This window comes from Mus caroli, unplaced genomic scaffold (assembly GCF_978045245.1).
Source record: "Mus caroli unplaced genomic scaffold, Mus_caroli_1 scaffold_2, whole genome shotgun sequence".
Taxonomy (NCBI): Eukaryota; Metazoa; Chordata; class Mammalia; order Rodentia; family Muridae; genus Mus; species Mus caroli.
In genome coordinates this window covers 68,701,196-68,715,390 of record NW_028227257.1, presented here as the reverse complement: position 1 = coordinate 68,715,390, position 14,195 = coordinate 68,701,196, and the positions used below count along the sequence as shown (strand labels likewise).

Genomic DNA, 14,195 nt, shown 5'->3' with positions numbered 1-14,195 from the left:
CCAATTCTGTAAAGTTGGGATAGCAGACATGACTCAGCAGTGATAACATGACCTAGCAGAGACAGCCAGGCCTCAGCATGAGTCAGCAGGAGGATCAGCAGGGATGTTAGAAGTTCTCAGCTGAGCCTCTCTGAACAAAGCAAAAATCAGAGAATACACAAGACCAAGAAGCATTGCAGAGCTAGCTCTACCAGCAGCCCCTCTCACAGTTCATTGAGTCCTATTTATACTCCTTCCAAACATCAGGTGTCCTCAATGGTTCTTGCCTCACCAAGTGTCTCGCTCATGAGTCTGTCTTCACAAAACTCCATGTTCATCTGTCTCAGCTGATATCACTCTGCCAATAAGCCCAAGTCTGCAGAAGTGGCAAGAAGCTCCAAGAAATTACCAGCACACCACCAAAAGTTTTTTGGTGCATTTCTCTCCCTGTAGTCATGACAAATGGAGTGCAAAAACGAATGTAAGGAAAAACAACGCATGTCTGTTTTTAGCAAAGAAACCATCATGCATCCTTTCATGTGCAAAACAAACTTTCACCTGTGTCCACTTCAGGAAAAGGCTCCTTTACGTTTTGGACCCAGTAAAACAGAGAACCCTCACATTTCCATTTCAGTCAAACATGAAAAGACTCATTAATTATGAACATCACTGATTCCATTTCAAAAATGACTCATGGAGGACATATTGTTATTCAAGTAAAGGTGGTATATTATTTATGAAATACCTCTAAAAGTTAATAATATTTTGAAAACTCTCTTTAGTGCTACCTTCATCTCTTTATTTCTGAATGTGTAGATGACTGGGTTCAGAAAAGGAGTAAGAACTGCATCAAAAAGAGCAAGAAATTTGTCTATCTGGGAGTTAGGATGGGGCCATGTATATACAAACAGAGTAGGACCAAAGAAGAGAAACACCACTGTGATGTGAGCTGAGAGAGTGGAGAGGGCTTTGGATGAACCACCTGAAGAATGTTTCCAGACACTAAACAAGATGAAGATGTAAGAGATAAGAAGCAACAAGAAAGAGCCAACACAGATGAAACCACTGTTGATAGTGACCATGAACTGCAACTTGTAGGTGTCTCTACAGGCCAATCTGAGAAGTTTAGGAAGGTCACAGTAAAAGCTGTCCAGTACATTTGGGCCACAGAAGGGTAAGTCAATAAGAAAAGCCAGCTGGAACAATGAGTGGCTAATGCCCAGACCCCAAGCAGCACCCAGAAACAAAACACACACACGTGGACTCATGATGGTCAGGTAGTACAGAGGTTTACATATGGCTATATATCTGTCAAATGCCATGGCCACAAGTAGCACCATCTCCACTCCACCAACTAAATGGATAAAGAAGATCTGAGTGATACAGCCTCCAAAGGAGATGACTTTGTGCTTTCTAAACAAGTCATAAACCATCTTGGGGGAAGTAACAGAGCAGGCTACCAAATCAATGAAGGAGAGACATGCTAGTAGGAAGTACATAGGTGAATGTAAGTGAGGGTCAATGGTCACAGAGAACACAATGAGGATGTTTCCAGTCATGCTTAATATGTAGAGCACTGAGGAGACCACAAGGAGGAAGAGCTGAATCTCCCAGGAGTGGGTGAGTCCCAGAAACACAAACTCAGACACCACTGTGTGGTTCTCTCCATCCATTGGTTCAGCCAACTGGATTACAGTTGCATTTATGAGAGCTAAGAAAATGATGGGAAAGTAAAATTATTAGGAATGGTAGTAATTTGATTACTTGCATTTATGTTATCAACAAAACTAATTATAAAATTTACCACACAGACTGGATTATAATGATATGAATAATATTGAAGATTACAATAATACTGTATAATAAAAGAATAATTCAAAGTTCATAAAAGAACTAACAATGAAGCTTCTAACAGCCCAGAATTAATGAGGAAATCACACAAAACTAAAATTTTCAGATATCTACACCAATAAAGAGAATATGCAAGCAAGTAATTATGTTTGCTTACAAATAAAGAAAGAGTTCATGGGAAATGTAATTTTCTCCAAAGGTAAATAGGACACAATGTTACATATGACCATGAAATACTAAATCATTTCTTCATGTTATTAAAATTCTCATATTTCTCATAAGAGTTACACAAGACTCTTTAATGGAAACACAATCTGAAAATTAATGGTTGAATCTCAGTCCAAAAGTGGCAACTACATAATATGCTGGAAATGAATTTAAATGGTATAGGATAAATCATAAGATATTGATTAATATTAAATAAATGAAACTAATATAGTATACAAAAAGCAATTACTTTATCAAAGGCAGAATGTACATTCTTTGTCATGTTGAGAAGTTTTCCTATTCTTGTAATTCATATCTTTTTTAATGTGATTTATATAATAGGACATAAAGTTATCATCCTGACCATTTGAATGTAGAGTTTGGCAATATGGAATATCTCATAGTATTGTGAAATAAATATTCCAAACTTCATCATATAACTTTGAAACATTAGGTCTATGAAGCATCTCTAAATCATGACTCTTAAGAAAGACCCTTTTCTCATTTCTAGTAGCTATTCTACTTTCTGTGTCTGTCAATCTGACAAGTTCATCTGTTGACTACAATTAGAATTACATGGGACCTTGCTCTCCATCACTGTTTTGTCTCTCTTGCCAGAATCTACTTCAAACTGATCCATTGAATCTTTTCTCATATACTTCCAAGTTCCACCCAGATTATAGCAAGCCTCTACTGGCCATAGCACTACAAGGATTGTTCTGGAGCCTATTATCTGGTCCTGCAAGGATTTTCTCTGAGCCTGAGAAATACGAGTACATTTAACATTTCACACTTTCTTCTCCTAATGTGCATGCCTATCTGGCTACCTTGGATAAAAAATACATCTACAAACCTAATAACTGTACACATTTCCTAACATGCTCATAGCTGTTTTTATGAAAGAGAAAATGGGAAGCTTTCTTCATCTTTGCCCTGACTTTACTCATCTATTGCTTATTTGTTTCTTGGTGTGTTGGTTTCATTTGTTTGTTTGTTTGTTTGTTGTTTTGGACTGGTTTTTTACATATTCATTTTGGTTTTATGCTCACTGGTCTGGTATTTTATAACAGGATTGTTGCTATGTCTGACATTATGTAGATATGTTGTATGTTCAAAGCTTCACACTTTGAACTCATTATCAATTTAAAAGAAAAGCAAACTAGCCATAATCTATGAAAACAATACAGATGTTTCTTAGCTTTGATCATATATAACTAAATCCAGGAGTAAAGAACAACTGACACCTTGTAATTTTTGAGTGTGCATGAAATTGAGGGGAGAAAAAGATTATGAGAATTAAGGTAAGTTCCCAGTGGGTTTAGGATCTAAAAATTATATTACCTTAGAAGACACTCGGATGGAGAATCTGTTTCTGATGTCCTTCAATCGTGGACACAGCTTCAGAGGCTGATGATACCTTCTTAATTTACCTCTTTGTCTCAAGCATAGCAGAAACTTTCACCATGTCCTGGTCTCACTTGAACTTGTGACTGCTCAGTCAAGAGTTTATACACTCAATTAAGTCAAATGGCTTTGTTGTCATCTCCTGAACCCACAGTCCACAGCCTACAAAAGATTTCTTCTGCTTTTTTATGCTCAGAAATGTGAGACCTTGGAGAAGGAAATTCCATATGCTCCCTATATGGGAAGAATAAACTGAATGAAGAGTCTGTTAAGAAGGAAACATGGATAGAAACATGAGCAACTGATTCACCTATGAGAGGACTAGGAATGTTCTACTGATAAAAAGAAATCAAGGCTTTGAGTCTGAAAATATAATCACCTAGTAAGCACCCAGAACTACTTCACTATAGATTTACTATTATCCCACAGAGAAAAAAAACCACAACAAAAAAGCCCTTGAGACTCAATAATATAAACTGAATATTCACACTATTAGCAGAACTCAGAAGCAGAACCAAGCACTCTGGATTCTTGATCTACAAACTGAATATCCTATAGAAAATTACCTACAAAAAAAGAACCAAGTACCCAAATTTAAAATATGACTTATATATTAAAACTAACAATTAACATTTGACCCAATTTTTCTGTTATTTGCACTAAAATGTTTTGCATAATAGTAATTACACAATATATAAAATCTGACTAATAACTATGAATAAAAGTATGAAAATAATTGTTACTGTCATACATCATTTTCACTTATTACTTTGGTGTCAGTTTGAAAAAAATTCAGAATTTTAAAAAAAATTTAAAGAATAGTATTATTGGAACATATATTCTGCACCCACATTTTTAATCTCCTCAAAATGCTTAATATGCATAATCATCATTGATATGTAAATAAAAACTACACTGAAATTTTATTGTACCACAACCAAAACAACTACCATGGGGAAAATAAACAAAAAATACTGATAAAATGAATGGGGAAAGGGACCCTTAGTCACTACTGTCCAAAAGAAAATTAGTCTAGACACTAGACAAATAAGTATTCAAGCTCCTCACAAAGTTAATGCTATAACTTCTATACACTCTAGCAATATCATTGTTGGTTATATAGCCACAGGGAAAAATACCACCATGCTACAAGGAGACTTGATGGTTCATGTGCATTGTGTCACTATTCACAATAACCACCTGTGGAACTCAGGTGCCCATCAGCAAATTAATAGATAAGCAGACTGTGTTAGGTATACACAGTTGACTTTTGCACAACAATAAAAATAATTTTATATTTATTTCAATAAAATTGATGAAACTGGAGATCATTGTCAGTAAAATAACCCAGACATAGAAGGAGAAATATTGTACAGTTTCTATCATATTTTGGAGCTAAGATATAGAGCTAAAAGAAGAAGAAATTAAAAGTGTAGAAGACTTTAAAAATGTAGAAGTGTTAATAAAGAGGAAGAGGAGGAGGAGTAAAAAAGTCAACATATGTTATGAGAATCAATTGAAATGTCATAGTAAAACATTTTGTAAAATTAATAAATGCTGACCAAAAATCAATAAAAATTCACAATGCTTGTCTTTATCATACCATGTGGTAAAAGTCATGATTTTGTCTAAAATCTGTAGGTGCCCGCTCAGTAAATCAGTTAGAAAAGCATAAAGTGCACAAATAGTATCTGTAATATAAAACATTGGACAATATATGATATACAGAGAGTAGAGAAAATTATATTTTATATATACATAAATAAGTTTGAAATAAAGCGTTCATGTTATTTAGAAAATAGAATATATTTATGGAGAAGATGAACTATGGTGAAAAATGAATGATAATAATAAATTAAAAAGCACCTTGATCGACAATATGTAGATTCTTTGCTTGATACTCTAAATTTTCATTTCTGTTTCTCACAAAACACAATGGGCTTGAAAATCACTAAACATTTCTAAAGTAAAACACTGCTAATAATACCTCATTGTCTTCAGATGCAAATTTTTCTCATATGGAAATTAATACTAATCACAACTAGTAGCCTAATCTCAAGCACTGAGCTCTGTACAAAACAATAGGATACAACTTGCATGTCACAGGAGAAAAGGTTCTTGGGTAGGTACATAATAACACTCATTTTTTTTTAAGTTTAAGCAACAATCTGAGAGGTAGAAAAAATGAGGAAGAAGGTAGTAAATGGAAGAGAATCAGTCATAGAAACTATGGGAAGAGGGGAGAGTGTACTAATCAGACAAAGGGGAAAACCAGAAGGTCAATGAGTATGATCCTAAAATCCAGTTCCACCTTCCTGTCAAATGATCTACAACTATTCCTGGCTCTGTGATTAGGAGAGAAAAAGACTACTCTTTCCAGTACCTGATCAATTAGACTCACAATGTGTCTAAATGCTAACATGATAATGGATATAAAATTTGCTCTTTGCTATGTAGTAGACATGTGAATGACCCATAAGACTGTCATACTTATTTGAGAAGCCCTGAGTGTACTGAGCAGGAGACCCTGTAATAGCATAACGGACATGCTGACCAAGTATGTGCAAAATTTAAATATCCAGACACCCATCAAAAATTTCTACTTCTCCTCATGAACACATCTAACAAGAGAAAATTTAGAGTATTCTTTTTAGTACATTACAGTAGAGTGATGCATGGCATGGGCTTTAAAAATCTTCCCAGACTATTTCAAATTACTCTCCATTTCCTCTCTAAGCATGCAAAAGTATTGATGGGATTTTTGGAAAAAATATATATAGATAGCAAATGTATCTCTTACACATCCACCACTTACTATTTTTTAGACATAGTCACATACAAATGAAGGGCACATATATGCACAAAACATGCAAATATAAATCAATAATGATTGTACAAGCCAAGTCAAAGCAAGTGTAAACTTAGTTGTCTTTGTTTCTATTCCATGTAACATTTGATCAAATTAGTTTATTAATTAAACTGTATCTACTGAGAATGTATTCTGTATTAGAAGCTTAAAAACATTTGCTATTAACATTAATATAAATAGGAAGAGTATGGAAAATATTACAGAAGCACCATCTACTGTATAATGCATAAAGTAAACTAAAAGACGATAGCTATAGCAAGGCGATCACAGAATAAAGTGTTCAGAATGTTGTATTTAATGACACCATAATCAATTAAAATATTTTAGGATAAAACTTGAGAAATCATTTCAAGCAAATGACCCATATCAGGAATAGCAGGGCAGTTAGAGGAACTCTGAGATAATGGAGAAGAATGCAGGTTGAAGTAAAGCTATAATTATTTAGAACACTCAAAGTAAAATGACAAACAGTTAAATAGTGTTGCCTGAGCTTACGCTATAAGATGACAGAGAATTATTAATAAATATATTCAAGGTAATGAACATAGACTTAGGAGACAGGAATTAATGAGAACAGTATTTAAGGTAGATGATCTGCTCACCAATGTGGTATATAAACTCTAAGGACCAAAAAAGGTAATTGCCTGTGAATACCTGAACAGAAATTTTGTATCAAAGATCCAAAAAAAAAAAAAAAACCTCCATCCTTAAAACAGAGAAACTTGTATTCTCTGATATTATAACTATTCCCCCTTCACCTACCTTTTGTTTTAAAGGAACAAAAACAATATCATAACAGAATAAGATGTGATCATTCCCAAAGTGTCAACTAGGTCCTCTACAGGATTCTTGTAGTCAAGAAATACCTCTACATTTGTTAGGATGGAAGCTAACTGTAGCTCTAGGAGGAAGTGGCCACATAGTGCTGCAGAGATCTGGGATTTTCTGGGAGACTGAAATAGCATGGCCTGGAGATTATCCCACAGGAATATTTGTTTTTCCCATGGTAGCCAAGAAGAGAAGCACTTAATAGAGAGAAATAGACATAAATCCCTTATGAGGAGACATTTTGCTTTGCATAAATAGTTTTATTACTTCATTTGTTACTAATTTTCCTTTTTTATTCTTTGAGTTTTTACACATATATGAAATGAAATATATCCAACCACAATTTCCATTTCAATTCATCCAACATTCACTTTAACCCATTCCTCTCCCAACATTGTGTCTTTTTCTTTTGTTCAATTAACCAATGAATCTACTTAATGTTGCCTATATGTGCAAGGGTGCGAGGCCATGCATTGGATCATGGACAAACTATCCAAGGTCACAATCTCAAGGAGTAACTCTTCCTTCCTCACCAGCTAGCAACTGCCTACAGTTCTCTGGTTAAAGGTAGAGAGTTGGGAGCACCTCCTCCATCCAGGCTAAAATTGTGACAGGTTTGATCTTGTGTAGATTCGGAGCAGGTAATCACAGACTCTGTAAGTTCATTAGTGCAACAGCTATGTCAAGTCCAGCACAGTCCTCCCCATCCTCCAGTTCTTACATTCTTTCTGCTTTCACTTTCTGTGAGCCTTGACCATGCCAGTGGGAGACTTAATAGCACTCTTTATATGGCAATCCACAGCCACCACACTTTCCTAAGATCCAGAGAGAAAAGCAGAAACAAGGAATGGAATACCTACCCAACAATGACAAGGACAGACATAAACACCTATCATTCCAAACCAAGATGCTCAGACACCACTTCTAAGAACACAATTAACACACAACACAATGTCTTCACTAGAACCCAGCAACTTGACTGACTACATTATGCCATGAGAAATGTAATATAGCTGAAGCACAAGATTAAGCTTCAAAATAACTATTATTAATGTGTCCATGGACCATAAAAAGAATATGAATAAATCCATTAATAAATTATGTGAAAACACAGTGAAATTAAATAATGAAAATTGTTCAAGACATAAAACTAGACATAGTATAGTATGAGTAAAGAAAGTACAAACTGAACTTAAATTTGAAATGCAATGTTGTACTGGCTATGTTTGTGTCAACTTGACACAGCTGGAGTTATCACAGAGAAAGGAGCTTCAGTTGAAGAAATGCCTCCATGAGATCCAACTGTAAGGCATTTTCTCAATTAGTGATCAAGGGGGAAAGGCTCCTTGTGGGTGGGACCATCCCTGGGCTGGTAGTCTTGGGTTCTATAAGAGAGTAAGCTGAGCAAGCCAGGGGAGGCAAGCCAGTAAAGAACATCCCTCCATGGCCTCTGTATCAGCTCCTGCTCCCTGACCTGTCTGAGTTCCAGTCCTGACTTCCTTTGGTGATGAACAGCAGCATGGAAGTGTAAGCCGAATAAACCCTTTCCTCCCCAACTTGCTTCTTGGTCATGATGTTTGTGCAGGAATAGAAACCCTGACTAAGACAAATGTTTAGGAAGTCAAATTAAAACCTCAGAGGTGTTCCTCATCAACAGCCTATAAGAGATAGAAGACAGAATCTCAGGTATTAAGGGCAAGATATAAGAAAATTACACCTAAATCAAAGAAAATTTTAAATAAATAAAGCAATCTAGGCACAAAACATCTAGGAAAACTGGGACACTGTGAATAGGCAAATTCTATAACTAATAGGAAATAAGAAAAAGGAAGAAAACAATTTCAATTGCACAAAAATATTTTCAACAAAATTTGGAAGAAAGTTTCCCTCATCTAAAGAAAGATGTGCTTTTCAAGATATAAGAATCATACAGAAAACCAAATAAACTGGACTGGAAAATAAATTCCCCATGGCATATAATAATAACACTAAATTTCCACAACAAAGGAAGAATATTAAAAGCAATTAACACATAAAACAAGCAACATGCAAAAGCAGGCATGTTACAATAACAAGTGACATCTCAGAGAAGACTCTTAAAGCTTGAATGACAGCATAGACTACTATGCCCAGGAAAATTTTCAATCACAATAAATGCAGAAAGAAAAATATTCCACAATAAAAAAAGTGGGATCTATCTACAAATGCAACTTTACAAAAGGCTCTTGAAAGAAAACTTCAACCTGAAAGGGTTAACTGTACCCAAGAAAATACAAGAAATAAGCAGACCAGTTGATCAAAAAGGTGAGATGAACCAATATCATATCAACAAATTATAAACACTGTTAATGGATAATTTTCATTATTAAAATACTCAATTACCAAATAAAAGATAGGAGTAGGTAACAGGTTCATTCTTCTGCTCATCCCAGATACATACTTCACCATCAAGGATAAGCATCAGCTCATGATGAAAGGCTCGGAAAAGATATTGCAAGCAAGTAGACCCAAGAAGCATGCAGGTGTAGCTATTTTTACATGAGTTAAAATAGATTTCAAATCAAAAGTAATCATAGATAAGGAAGATTACTATATATTCATCACAGAAAAAAATCCACCATGAATATTGTTATGTTTAGAACTACATTTATGCAACAAATAAAAGAGCACCCAAGTTTGCAAAAGAAATACTACTAAATCATATACGAACACTCACACATTAAAAATGGTGGATGTCAATACCCTACTCTCACCAATAGAGAGATCACCCAGACAGAACCTAAACAAAGACCTGCTTGAGCTAAAGGACTTCACAAATTAAATAGACCTAACATTATTTACAGAACATTTTCCTGGGACACAAGAGAATACACCTTCTTCTCAGAGGCTCATGGAGCTTTATACAAAATTGACCACATATTTAGGAAAAATTCAAGGCTTAATGGATAAAATAAAATTCAGAAAAAAAAACCTGCATATTATCTGACCACCATAGATTAAAGCTGTATATGAACAACAACAGAAAGTACACAAACTCCTGAGATCTAAACAACTTACTACTGAATAAAAATAGGCAAAGATGGGAGTTATGAAGGAAATTAAAAACATTTTAGAGTTGAATGAAAGAAAACCACAACATATCAAAACCTATGGGAAACATTGAAGGCAGTTCTACAAGGCAAATTCAGAGCACTAAGTGACTACAGAGAAAAAATATGACTGGATATAAACTTAACTCAAATATATCAGTAACCACCCTTAATACAAATGATAAACAGGCTGAGAAAGAAATTAGGGAAAAAAAAACCTTCAAAATAGTCACAAATAGTATAAAATACTTTGTTTCACCTCTAACCAAGCAAGTGAAAAGATCTGTATGACAAGAACTTCAAGTCTCTCAAGAAAGAAAGTACATGGGAGAGTGTAAGTGAGGGTCAGATGCCACAGTGAACACGATGAGGCAGTTTCCCATCGTGCTAGTCACATAAAACATGAAGGAGAACACAAAGAGCAATAGTTGAATACTCGAGGAGTTGGTGAGTCCCAGGAACACAAACTCTGACACCACAGACTGATTCACTCCTTCTATTGGTTGTGTTGGCAGTGCTGCCTGAAGAAGGAAGGAGGAGAAACTATAAATTATAATTTTATTAGTATAACATCCTGCATATATATACATATATATATGTATATATATATATATATGCAGCACTTATATATATATAAGTGCTAATCATCACTAGTAATCAGATCATAGCTTCAGGCTGCAGTAAAATATTACCTCACATTTTCCATAAATAACAAGGGAAGATAAAGGGGAGCATTGAGAGAAGAAAGGAAAGGGAAGGGAAGGGAAGGGAAGGGAAGGGAAGGGAAGGGAAGGGAAAGGAAGGGAAGGGAAGGGAAGGGAAGGGAAGGGAAGGGAAGGGAAGGGAAGGGAAGGGAAGGGAAGGGAAGGGAAGGGAAGGGAAGGGAAGGGAAGGGAAGGGAAGGGGAAGGGGAAGGGGAAGGGGAAGGGGAAGGGGAAGGGAAGGGAAGGGAAGGGAAGGGAAGGGAAGGGAAGGGAAGGGAAGGGAAGGGAAGGGAAGGGAAGGGAAGGGGATGGGAAGGGAAGGGAAGGGGATGGGAAGGGAAGGGACAAGGAACGGGAGAAGGAAAAGGGAAAGGAAAGGAAAGGAAAGGAAAGGAAAGGAAAGGAAAGGAAAGGAAAGGAAAGGAAAGGAAAGGAAAGGAAAGGAAAGGAAAGGAAAGAAAAATGAGGTAATCATATTTTAATTTCAAAAACTTGAAAAAAATTAAAGCTAACAAATTTGGTTGAATTTTAAAGGAGAGTAGCCTTGTAAACACTTGATGTGAATATAAATTCTTTAAAAAAAAATTAAATCCTACTACAAAAGGCTGTATGTAACAAAACTGGAAAATCTAGATGAAATGGTTGATTTTCTAGACAGATTCCATGTACCAAAGCTAAATCAAGAGCAGATAAACTATCTAAAGAGGCCTATATCCCCTAAGGAAATAGAAGTCATTAAAAACCTCCCAACCAAAAAAAAAAAAAAAAAAAAATAGCCCAGAGCCAGATGGATTTAGTGCAGAATTCTACCAAACCTTCAAAGATGCCCTGATACCAATATTCCTCAAGCTATTTCATTAAAAAAGAAACAGAGCCGGGCAGTGGTGGTGCACACCTTTAATCCCAGCACTTGGGAGGCAGACACAGGCGGATTTCTGAGTTCAAGGCCAGCCTGATCTACAAAGTGAGCTCCAGGACAGCCAGGGCTATACAGAGAAACCCTGTCTCAAAAACAAACAAACAAACAAACAAAAAACAGAAAGAATACTACCTAATTCATTCTATAAAGTCGCAATTACTCTGATACCTAAAGCACACAAGGACCCATCCAAAAAATGGCAACTTCAGACCAATCTCACTTATGAATATCAATGCAAAAATACTCAATAAAATTCTTGCAAACCGAATTCAAGAACACATCAAAACCATCACTATGATCAAGTAGGCTTCATCCCAGGGGTGCAAGGTTGGTTCAATATACAAAAATCCATTATAGAGATTATAGAGATAAACTCAAAGAAAAAAACATCATTGGATGATGTGATGATGATGATGATGATGTAAAAAGACTAAAACACTTGAAAACAAACAAACAAAACCTACAAAGTACCCAGGGAGCCGGGGAGATCTGCAACGCTATAGGTGGAACAACAATATGAACTAACCAGTACCCTCCCCACCCCCCCAGCTCATGTCTCTAGCTGCATATGTATCAGAAGATGGCCTAGTCGGCCATCAGTGGAAAGAGAGGCCCATTGGTCGTGCAGACTTTATATGCCTCAGTACAGGGGAACACCAGGGCCAAGAGGTGGGAGTGGGTGGGTGGGTGAGTGGGAGTGGGAGGGTGTGGGGAACTTTTGAGATAGCATTGAAAATGTAAATGAAATAAATACCCAATTTAAAAAAGTTCTGTATCAGGAGACATTGCAGATGTAGCTGACATGCCACATGTGTGTCAGTAGGTGGCAGAGGAAAGAGAGGGCATGTCTATGCTCTTTGTTCTGACCTATGAACAACTAAATGATTAGTAGTCTTACATTCCCAGAAAAAAGCAAGCCTGGATGGGCTCCCAGTACCTGTGCATAAGCCAAAGACTAGGAAAACCTTACTTTGGCCCCCAACAGGAGTGAGCCTGAGACAGAGGACCCTCAAAATGGGTCATTTGGCAAGGCCAGGTAAAGGGTGATGTGAGGAGCAGGTGTGGCAGCAGTCCCAAGATGGTGCCCGGGACTGCAGCTAAGTCTTATGACTTGCACCTGACTTCCTCATACACCTGAAAATAAGCCACGACCATCGTGAGAGCTGCGCAGGTGCACCATGATGCTGGCGGTGTAAACAAGTCCATATTTGGTGGAGACATGCCCCTGCTGCCCTGATTGGCTGAAGCTGTGTGCCCGGTGAGGTGACGTGGTCTGCCATGAGTGGATGGGGGCTGAGAGTAAGAGTGAGAGGCCTGGGGTTCGGGGTAGAAAAAGATGAAGCGAGAGAGATGAAGACTGAAGCTTGCTGAATAAACTGCTGTTAGAAGAACTGTTGGTCATGTCGTTCTTACTGGTCAAGAGTGGATGCAACAGGGTGAGCCTTTAATGACCATCAGACTGAGTCTACACAGGCTAGGTGATCAGGAATCTAACTTGTTGAGTTCCTTGTATATATTGGATATTAGCCCTCTATCAGATGCAGGATTGGTAAAGATCTTTTCCCAATCTGGTGGTTGCTGTTTTGTCCTATTGACAGTGTCCTTTGTCTTACAGAAGCTTTGCAATTTTATGGGATCTCATTTGTCAATTCTTGATCTTAGAGCATAAGCTATTGGTGTTCTGTTCAGGAAATTCTCCCCTGTGCCCATGTGCTCAAGGCTATTTATTCCCCACTTTCTTTTCTATTAGTTTCAATGTATCTGGTTTTATGTGGAGGTCCTTGATCCACTTGGACTTGAGCTTTGTACAAGGAAATAAGAATGGATCTTCACAGGACCAAGGGCCTTTCCTCCCACTGATAACCGACTAGACCATCCTCTGCTACATATATAGCTAGAGCCACAAGTTCTACCATGTGTTTTCTTTGATTAGTGGTATAGTTCCAAGGAGCTCTGGGGTTATTGGTTAGTTCATATTGATGTTCCTCCTATGGGGCTTCAGACCCCTTCAGCTCCCTGGGTACTTTCTCTGGCTCTTTCATTGGGGACCTTCTGAAGGCTCTGTGCCCCAGTATAGGGGAATGCTGGGACCAGGAATGGGAGTGGGTGGGTTGGGAAGCAGGAGGAGTGGGGAGGGGATAGGGAATTTTTGGAGGGGAAACTAGGAAAGGGGATGACATTTGAAATGTAAATTTAAAAAATATCTAAAAACATAAAACAAAATAAAATAAATAGAAAATAAAAATAAAGAATTCTTATACTGAAAAAAAAAAAAGAATGGATTGATTTGCATTCTTCTACTGAAAGAAAGATGAAATTTCAAGACCTGTAATTCATATAAAGTA

The 14,195-nt window shown here is 36.8% G+C and overlaps 1 protein-coding gene and 1 non-coding gene across 3 annotated transcripts; one reads left to right on the top strand and one right to left on the bottom strand.

Annotated features, from left to right (window-relative positions):
- Positions 1 to 713: 713 nt before the first annotated feature.
- On the bottom strand, positions 714 to 2,488 carry LOC110289647 (olfactory receptor 4F3/4F16/4F29). 2 transcript variants are annotated; one of them, XM_029474396.1, is made up of 2 exons: positions 2,479 to 2,488; positions 714 to 1,642 (listed from the first exon to the last, which is right to left on the bottom strand). In XM_029474396.1, the coding sequence occupies exons 1-2, from the start codon at positions 2,486 to 2,488 to the stop codon at positions 714 to 716; spliced, it is 939 nt and encodes a 312-aa protein (XP_029330256.1). The 2 variants fall into 2 exon arrangements, with proteins under 2 accessions (XP_029330256.1, XP_021011600.1); XM_021155941.1 differs by lacking the exon at positions 2,479 to 2,488 and having other exon boundaries at positions 714 to 1,667.
- A 10,131-nt stretch (positions 2,489 to 12,619) lies between these two features.
- Positions 12,620 to 12,751, top strand: LOC115030513 (small nucleolar RNA SNORA17). The gene has a single exon (XR_003836105.1). It is a non-coding gene; the product is annotated as a small nucleolar RNA SNORA17 (small nucleolar RNA).
- The last annotated feature ends 1,444 nt before the right edge of the window (positions 12,752 to 14,195 follow it).